The 10,008-nt window shown below is 40.4% G+C and overlaps 1 protein-coding gene across 1 annotated transcript; it reads left to right on the top strand.

The window, feature by feature from the left end:
- Positions 1 to 2,659: 2,659 nt before the first annotated feature.
- Positions 2,660 to 9,454, top strand: SKP1 (S-phase kinase associated protein 1). The gene is made up of 5 exons (XM_026858017.1): positions 2,660 to 2,757; positions 5,176 to 5,249; positions 6,478 to 6,621; positions 7,303 to 7,443; positions 8,208 to 9,454. Exons 1-5 carry the CDS (start codon positions 2,661 to 2,663, stop codon positions 8,241 to 8,243), a joined length of 492 nt encoding a protein of 163 aa, XP_026713818.1. The 5' UTR covers position 2,660; the 3' UTR covers positions 8,244 to 9,454.
- Positions 9,455 to 10,008: the final 554 nt, after the last annotated feature.

The following is a 10,008-nucleotide window of genomic DNA, read 5'->3' as shown; positions in this document are numbered from 1 at the left end:
GGCCTGGCGCGGGCGGAGGGCGGCCGTGGCGGCGGAGCTCCCGGGTGGTGGTCGGGGAGGGCCGCTGAGGGGTTGGGCCGAGGTCTGAGCAATTCCTGGGCTGTGCGGGGCTGAACCGCCCGTGGGCCCCTTTGGGGGGCGGGTGTATGTGTGTGGGTGTCTGGTAAATAAAGCAGAGGCGCTGCCCCCGCCGCGGGCCGCACAGCACCGGCGGAGCTGGGCCCTCCCCCGTGCGGCTGTCAGGGGGCTCCGGGACACCCCCGGTATCTCTGCTAGCGAGGGGAGTCTGGAGCGGCAGCGCAAGCGGAGGGGCTCAGGTGGGAGTTTATTAAATAAACGCAGCGTTGCACACCCAGCGCCCCGGAGAAGTGGCGGGGGAAGGAGCGGGCATCCATCCGGAATCGCTTTGGGAGGCACGGAGTTGCCTGGTGGAGCTCTTTTAGATGGCTGAGCTCTGCATTTTGGGCTTATACATGCAAATTACCGTCGTAATTCAGGTTTGTCTTTTGACTAGCTCCAAACCTGTTTTGTTGTTGTCGAATAGAGCTTTGAGGACTCGTCTGCTTAGTCACCCAGTCGTGTTGCTATCCAAGGCCTCCCCATTTCCAGAGCTGTATTGCAGTTTGCTAAAAATGACATTTTTTTTTTTTTATTCTTCTAGGAGACTGAGCACTGTGGTATAAAAATAACGAAATTGGGTTGAAATTGTGATCTGTTACCAGTCATAAGGCAGTAGATTAACTTCCTTCTACCTGATTCAGACACTTAACAGTAACCTGAAGGTCTTGATAAAAGTGGGTTTGGGCGATACAAGGGTCTCAATGCAAATATTCTTGCAGGAGCTGGACTCGCCAAGGCAGCATCCCTGTCGTGCTGGCTCCCTTGTGCAGCATTATGTAATCCTAGACACAAGCACAGGAAGGCTGGCATCTGAAGCTGGGTTTGTTCTCGAGTGCGCTCAGACAATCACTGCAAGAACAGATGCATTAAATCTGAAATACACGCCTAGATAGATAATATTGTTCAGCCCATCAGCTACCAACTCATGTTTTAATTCAAATTTTATTTTTTGTGCGTGTGTATATATATATTTGTATCTTTGGAGCAATCATGACTGTGTCCCTCCAGAACACCCATCTTAATTAGAAGTAGCGCTGTCATATAGGGTTACATTACAGTGTAAACATTAACTAGCTACTCGCTCTGCCAAATGGAAATTAAAGCATTGAGGGCTTCAAGCTGGTGTGAGCTGCTTAATAATGTGCTTTGGCTGGCCTCCACTGGACTGGGTTTGTTGCAGTACTGTCAGGCTCAGCCATACTGGTGAGCTACAGGAGGTTTTCAGAAAGGAGTAATGTGAGTTTACTGAAAGTGGTCCAGCTAATTAAATTTTGGTAGTTCGGGTACTGCTGTCAGGAACTAGCATGCATAGCTCTTAGGTTTGGTGGGGGAAGAACATTTGAAAATTAACTGAAATGAAATTGAAGCTCTTTGTTCCTAGAGCTTCTCTTTACAGTATCTTGCAGGTTTTATTTATAAATACATGCTTTAGAGATCTTTAAGCAGGTAAGGAGGAAAAAAAGTGCAACTGTTGCAATGATCTGCTGTTAACAAATATTTTGAGTGGTACAGGGACTTAAAACGTATCCTACTAGTTTGTTGAGAACTGAATTATTAAATTTATATGGCCAAGCAGTTATATTTATCATGTCCTTCAAGTCAGTTGGTTCAAGTGCAGTGATGCCCAAACAGATTTCATGTGCAGGTTCAGGCAGAAGTTCTAACTTACTAGATGCTGTATCAAGTGCACTACTTCTGGGTTTGAGTTGTTAAATATTTGGAAAGATGCATTCTTGTAAAGTTTGATTATTTTTCTGCTCCTGATATCTTTGAATTCTGCTGCTTCTGTTTATTGTAGGTCTTACTAGAGTTTATTTGAAAAACTTCGTTAAAATGCACAGTCATCTTAGCCTTTCCTAATGCTAACAAAGTGCTGATCTAACTTCCTCCTTTGTAAGAGTAGTATTGAGTGCTGAAAGCCTTCCTCGTAGTGGTGTATTGCTTTTTGATCTCTTGAGAAAACCAAACACTTTTTTTGAAGGAAAGTCTTTGATCCTGAGTAACTTGTTCTGTTTGACTCTGTTTGGAGCAAGGGAGGCTGGACTAAACTCTGTGTAGAGGGGTTCCTTCCAGCCTCAATTTTGTGATCCTGTTCTAGGGGCTATCATTTGAAAACTGCTTCTGAGATCTGACTTCATTTGAGTAGTCAAAATAAGTAGCAGTTGTTTGGATTTGAAGACAAGTAGTGTTTTGGAAGCGGTACTGAAATTTAATTCCAGAGAGAGATAGCTTTAGCATTGCACTGTGAAAAATACAAGCATTATAAATTTTTGGTATTTTATGCTTTCAAATTCAAAGAAAAAAATGATCTTAAATTGATGTTAGGCTTTTATCAATCCTTGTTTCTTAAGCGTGAGGATTAATGAATTCAGGCCTGTTGATTCAAGCAGTGAATAATCTGAGCATGCTTTAAGTGGCGCTGGGTTATCTGCTGCTGGTAAGAAACAATATAAAAAGTAAAGGTAACTTACATCTTTGAGTCATCTAAACCTGTAACATCTGCTGAATATGGTGTGGAAATAACTGTCCTTCTCTTGTAGATGCCTTCAATTAAACTGCAGAGTTCAGATGGAGAAATCTTTGAAGTTGATGTTGAAATTGCAAAACAGTCTGTCACTATAAAGACTATGCTGGAAGGTAAGAGTATGAAGCCTTGAGGATCACTAGCTATTGCAGAGCTAGCAGGGTGTTCAAGGAAGCCTCCTGAACAGGATTTGTGTCCAAAGGAGGCAAACTGGTACCGTGCTGAAAAGGGATTCTCAGGCCCATAAAGCAGCTTGTTGTCTTATGTCAGAACAGCTGGAACAATTGCTGTCGTAGCTGAAACTGTGTTTTGGGTAGATGTGTTCTCACAAAAAGCTTCAAGTTCAGCCCTCTTGTTAAGAGCTCTTACAGGGAGGCTAGTAAAATATAAACACCCCACTGCCTTGCCTACAGCCTACTTCAGTTTTGTAAAAGTTAAGCAAATGGAACATCTAATAATATTAAAACCTAAGTTTTAATTTAGTCATACAAACCAGTCTTACAATGTAAATATCTTTTAAATGGGGTGGGAGATCATAAACCAGTTCAGTGAAGAGCGAAAGCAAAACCTATATTGTGAGCTTATGGATGTAGTTAAATTATTTGGGATAAATACTTAGTTCTGATCTCCTGCTGACATAAATTTGAAACAAAAGAACTCGTGGTGGGGGAGGGGGAATCTGCCAGATGGCTAGGATACAGAGCAAACTGTGTCTAATCCCCTAGTGCAAATCCTCATTGTTCACTGGTGTGTTTTTCCAGTTTTTGAGTGTATTCATGAATCAACTTAGAAGAAAACTCTTTCTGTAGATGCAGTTAAAATTATGTTCTTGGGTTTAAATGTTTCTCAGATTGTGACACCTTATATGTAAGAACAATAAAAATAAGGTTGAAATACTCCGGCCATTGAACACTTTGGTTCTGTTAATAAGAAGCTGTTGAACATGACAAGCAATGTGAGCAGGAAGTGTAGCAGTTGGTTGGAATACGTTAGGGAGCGCAGCAGTTCTCAGTTTTCTGGTGCAGAAGCTGGGTCACTGCTGGTGTTGGGTGACACTCAGGTGTTGGTGAAAGGGAAGTTAACACGTGGTGGGTGTCGTAATCTGGGTGCCATAAACTTAACCTCTTACTAACCTGGGTGAGCACCATTCTCCTCGTGCAGATGAAATGCGTTTGCAGTACAGCTGGCTAAGCATCAGTTAATAAACACGGTTTTGTGTGTCGGGTGCTGCAGCTGAAAGGGGGAGAGCTAAAAGGTGGGGTGGTGTTGAACATCCTGGGACCACCAGTGATACACCAGTTTTCTGGTAAGAGATGAAATGCCTGTTTTGGAGGTGGTGGGGACAAGTTGAGCAGAGTTGACTAAACTTAAGTCATTGCTTGAATTATTTCACCATGCCAACAGTTTTGGACTGGTCACTTCTTACACTGCTGTCTGCCACCATGTGCATTTGAAGTTTCCAGCAATTGGTCACACATACAGTGCCCTTTAATGTCAGTATTTTAGTTTCTGCATCTATGAAATTAATGATTCAATCGAAATAGTAGTACTGATCAATATCCTTTTAGTAATATCAGTAGCTGACTTGGTTAAATACAGAAGCACACGCTATTTTAATTGTGCATAAATTTGCTCAGTGATGATGGTGTGACAGTCGTCTGCTCTTAAAAACTGAGTTCCTTGGTGATGTAGAATTGGCTCATCTGTGCATATAATGAGTGAAGGTCTGTAGTTACTCAATTACATAGCTAATTACAAGATGTTAATCTTTGACAGCTAGGGTGTCATCCAACTGTGTTAGCATTTGTGTAATAAAAAAAGCATATTCTCCAGTCAAAAAATGGCTAATGTTCTGTGTATCAAGTCCAAATTTTAATTAAGTTTTTCTCTCAAGTTTTACTTTGATCACTTAATCATATCAAGGGGACAGAGTGACAAACTTTATCTGAATCTGTCTTGAGCATGCTGACAAGCTTTTAAAATAAGGAGTATCAGAAGCATGGTTTGTAAATGCTTTTTTGATACTGTCTTAGCATGTGAACTTCTTTAGCTGGTAAAAATTAGTCCAAGTGCTTCTGAGGCCAGGTAACTGGCATCTGTGGAGACAGTTTACTGCTCCTGTAGAGGACAAAACATTGTCTCTACTTACCACAGTAGATCTCAATTCTTATTTAATAATAAATGGAATGGGAGATCTTGGTTGGAAGACTTCGGTTTAACTTGTGGATCGAACTGTTGAAAGTGGTAAAAATACATAAATATTTGTCTGATTCTTCAACATACCCTATTTCCAGAGCACTGAACTAGCAAGTTCTGCTCTAACAAGTAACTGACTGCTTAACCTATGGTTTGTTGACCACAGAGCCTCATTGAAGCTTTCTAAAAGCTTCTGACTTCACCGGTCAGAGACCCTTTGGTACCGATCCATTCAGTCTTGGTGTTCAAATAGTGGAGAACTGGTGAAGCGGCCCGGTTTGGAGAAGAGTAAAGGGTTTTGCCTGCCAATTGCTTAGTCATCTTTCCATTTTTAGATTTGGGAATGGATGATGAAGGTGATGATGACCCAGTCCCTCTTCCAAATGTTAATGCAGCTATCCTAAAAAAGGTAAGATGCTGAAAGGGGTTGTGTCGTATGGCAGTATTGAAATGTGAAATTCACGGTGCAGTTGGGTATTATGAACTGTTGTATTAAAAATACTTCTCCTGTGCCCGCTACAAGCTTTAGCAGTTTGAGGTGCTTGAACACAGGCATCTGGGGAATGTGAGAACTGGGGTAAGACTGAGGGGAGGTAATGGCAGATGATCTACAGGGGTGACCTGGAACAGCAGCTGGAGGCCAGACAGGCTTCCGAGGTGTTGAAGTGGTGCTGGGCATCCGTGCACACTAGTGCTTCATGGTATTAAAGCACTGATTTTAATTAGGTTCGGTGGACTTGAGGTGGCTGTTTGAGATCCAGATGTTAGGAGAAAGGATTAAAGGACGGGCAGTGATGAGAGTAACTGGCAGTAGCCATGGCTGGCAGCTACAGTGCTTAAGAGCCACTGTGCACCCTTGGTGGTATGAAATCCAGTAACAGACCATGATTATTGTTGGGTCAAGTGAGAAAAGCAAAAAAATAGGCTGTTGCTGCCTTCTAAGATGCTTTTTGCTCTGAAGTAGAAGGTGTGCCAAAATAAGCACTGGACTGTTTTGGGGTAAATACAGGGTTAGGAATTATTTCCTAGTGAACATACACATAAATAACATCAGACTTGTGATGTCTCTTGGATTGGCAAAATGGAACAGGATTTTACTTGCAGTAGATCCCTACTCTTTTGTCTGGGTGATGAGATGGTCAGCTTTTTTTTTTTAAAAAAAAAACAAAAAACAACCCAAAAGAACCCTAAACCCAAGCCTGGGAACATGCAGGCTATTGCCAGGTGAACTTTGTACTGTGGTGAACATGGTAGCTATTACCACTCTACGCTCTTTCCCTATGCAGTATTCTGCTTGAGAAGAATTATGTTTCTGCAAACAGATTAAACATCACAAAATGAGGTTTAGGTTTCCTTTGTACAGTCTTGTGTTAGCACAGGATTTAATAACGGTAACTCCAGCAGCTGGCTCTTAAGATGGTAATTAACGACTGTCTCAGATGGAATTCTTGAAGGCTGTTGTACTTCAGGATTTGAAGTTCTGAGATGAGAATATTAGGTAATGGAGCATGTTCCTACAGGATTCTAATAGTAATCTAGAGAAAAAGATACAGTTCTTCTAAAACGAAGTTGTTGTAGTTGGGGCCTAATGGGAGGATCGTTTGGATAAAACTTTTTAATATCAAAACCATAATTAGGTGATTCAGTGGTGCACCCATCACAAGGACGATCCACCTCCTCCTGAGGACGATGAGAACAAAGAAAAAAGAACAGATGACATCCCTGTATGGGATCAAGAGTTTCTGAAAGTAGACCAAGGAACACTTTTTGAACTTATCCTGGTAAGTATTGTTTAAGAAGTGTTAAGGCTGCGCCTCTGAAGTGCGCTTGGCGAGTAAGTGCTGCTTTGTGCTTCTTGAGTAACTTCTTCACTGGGGGGGATGTGAGGAGAGGACAAGTACCTCTGGCAGCTACTGGCTGAAGTTGTTGATGTTAGAATGCTCGGTGACCTAATGCTAGGCATTAATCTGTACTTGCTCACTTATTAATTAATGTACTTTTCTGAATATGGGGCCCTACAGCTGTCTTTATTCTTGTGGCTCTTGAGTCTTAGATGAGGGCTTATTACTAGAAATGGCGATCTGCATACAAATTAAAAATCTAGCTTTGACTTTTGAAATTTGTACCTTGTATGGTACTGGGAGCCAACATTACTTGTCTTAGCTAGTTAACAGCACTTTAGCACTGAAGATCTCAGATGTTTGCAGGCTTCTGAAAGCTCTTTGTAAAAGGAGGAGCAGGGGTGTGCATCTTTCATGGTACAACTGACTTTCCCTTCTGTTTGGCAAGCAAGTCTTAGGTGCTGTTATTTCAAGGTTCTAGCTAGAAGCTTCTCAAAGTGAAGAGGATCTCTTTGCAGTTACAGTATTCTCCAGCTTTTCAGTATGAGCGTAACTTTGGTAGTACATCTACAGAGGCAGAATATCGATATGGAGGCTTTAAATTTGGAAACTCTTCTGCAGGCTGCAAATTACTTGGACATCAAAGGTTTGCTTGATGTCACATGCAAGACAGTTGCAAACATGATCAAGGGGAAAACTCCAGAGGAAATTCGCAAGACATTCAATATTAAGAATGACTTCACTGAGGAGGAAGAAGCACAGGTACTTGATCTGGGTTTAATTATAATTTAGCTGTTTTTTTGTGCTGAATTATTGTATGGTGCTTCATAATTTAATGTGTGAAGCTACTGACTTGTTAACAGTGAATGTAAACTAATGCATCAACTCTTTTATAATTGGGTTGCTACTAGTGGAAGACCTTTTGGTCTGCAGTGCTTACAGCCCTGAAAAGGTCGAAACAAAGCATATTGATTTCCTAGCTCAGATGTGTGGCTGGTAAGAAGGCATGTGGGATTGTTTGTGGCAGCCTTCGTTTGCTGTTTTGGAGTTGTCGTAAGAATGCTGAAGATGTGTTGTCGCATGTGGCTAGAAAGAGATGTTTGGATTCTTGTCTTTAATGAACTTACCGATCTTAGAACTTGAACAGCAAACCAACAGCACAATGGCAGAGTTGGGAAAGATCAGAGCAAGATTCCTTGTTTAAATACAAAGGCGCAATGAGCTGTGTGCTTTAGTTTGTCTTATGTCATGAAATGAGCCATTTAGTCTTAAGCTAGTCCATTTGCTTTGCTTGGTGTAAAAAAAAAAAAAAAATCAGTTTTGATCAAATCTAGACATGAGAAATCAATTTCTTGGTTTATATCAATAAATAGGTCAGTTTGGAAGACTGACCTTCTCATTACAAACCCTGCACGAAGAATTAAAGTTGCTTCCAAGTTAATGCCTTCCTGCAATAAGTAATTCTGAATGCTTATGGGAATTTAGAATTTCACTGCAACGTATTAATGGTTAAAATGTTCTTTCAGGTACGTAAAGAGAACCAGTGGTGTGAAGAGAAGTGAAGTATTGTGCCTGACACTCGAACACTGTAAGGATTGTTCCAAATACTAGTTGCACTGCTCTGTTCATAATTGTTAATATTAGACAAATGCAGCAGCAAATGAAGTTGTGTTAGCAGGATATTGTTCCCTTTGCATGTGTAGTGGTGGTTTTTTTTGAGTACAAATTTAAATCTTCCGAGTTTTTACTAGTGTAATTGGATGTCTTTTTACTTTACTCTGCAACGAATAAACCTGAACTAAGTGTGGATTCTATATGGAAAGTAGCACTTAAGGTTATAATTTTCATTACACTTTTAAACTGTTCAAGTCCAGTTACAATGTGAAGGATTGACTCCATTGTAAATAAAAACACCTATGACTTCTTCCTCAAGAAGAACAGAACACTTGTATTTACAGGGTATTGATAGCTTCAGAAAGAAAAACAAACTAGAACATGTCTTGGGGAACTAGATAAAATTTAAAAAAGCTACTGGATTTCTTCCAAAAACATTGTGGGGAAAACTAGTGTTACTTAAAGCTACATAATTTTCAAGATGGTTCTTGTCCTGCATTTAAAAAAAGGAAAAAATATTTGACCACTTCCTTGTCCTGTTAGTCTTGCTTTATGGCCTAGTGAGAGATGTGATCTAGAACTGAGCAAGCTCCTGACAGTTAAATTTGAGTACTTCAGCCATGTCTTGAAGACCTGCCTCTAGCTGGTAGCAAATGAAACGTCTGTTGCTTTATGCACAGGGTGGGTGTGTTTTTATACCTGTTACTGTTAAAAGTGGAAGCCAGATTTGACCAAAAATGACTGACATTACCAAAGTTAATATTATTGACCTGTGCATGCCATTAGTGGCTGGTTTTTAGGCGATTTTAAACAACCCTTGTGATGTAGCTCTTGAAAACATGGTTTCATGTGTCCACAGGAAATCTTAACGCCTCTGTATGTGATACTTCAGCTTGTAGAGACTTAATTATTGCATACAAAGCTAATGCAATATCAAGCTTAACGTCTTTGGACAAAGCCACTTGCAACTAGTTAAACAGTAACTGGTTTTCTGATTTTTTTTTTTAATTTTTTTTTTTTTTTTTTACAGTTCCCTTATAGGGAGTAGGGGATGGTTGTGTGGTAGCTCTTTGAGGTGTGCTCCTAGCTTGTATTGCATTCCATTCTCTGTATAAACCTTAGAGTAGAATGAACCTTAATAAACATACTTATCTCACTTTAAATATCAGTGTTTCACTTCTGAATTAATAAAGGGCTTTTAAACTTTTGTTTGCAAATGATTCTAGTTATTTGAAACTAGACAATCTTACTGTCAGTTATTACTGAGTCTACAAGGAGTAGCACTGATGTAAAGATTTTGTTAAATGACTTAATGCAAAGCACTAGTTAGATGTAGTGGGCAACTTCTTGAATTAAGTTGGAAGCTAAATATTAAGTGATCTAGATACTTTTTTTTTTTTAATGGCTTACTAGCTTTTAGGTACTCTTGCTTTGATGTAGCTGTTAGTGAAAGCATTCAGAACTTGCTCTAAAGCAGCATTCAGACCCATGCTTTGGATGTGGCAGCTGCTCACCTGCTTATTCATGAGGCTGCTGGGGTGCATATTATAGATATTGTATTGTCAATGGGCATAAAATATTCCAGCGATAGATTTGGACATGATGAAGCCTTTACAGCATCCTGTGTTGCAAACAATACGCCTCAGTTTAAAAGTGCTACCAGAGAAAATAATCTGTTGACAGTTGTTTCTGTGGCTGTGTTCGTAGTTTAAT

The sequence above is a fragment of the Athene cunicularia genome (genome assembly GCF_003259725.1).
Source record: "Athene cunicularia isolate RWA chromosome 13 unlocalized genomic scaffold, athCun1 chr13_part1, whole genome shotgun sequence".
Taxonomy (NCBI): Eukaryota; Metazoa; Chordata; class Aves; order Strigiformes; family Strigidae; genus Athene; species Athene cunicularia.
The sequence above is the reverse complement of the archived record's forward strand: the minus strand, read 5'-3'. Positions and strand labels throughout refer to the sequence as shown.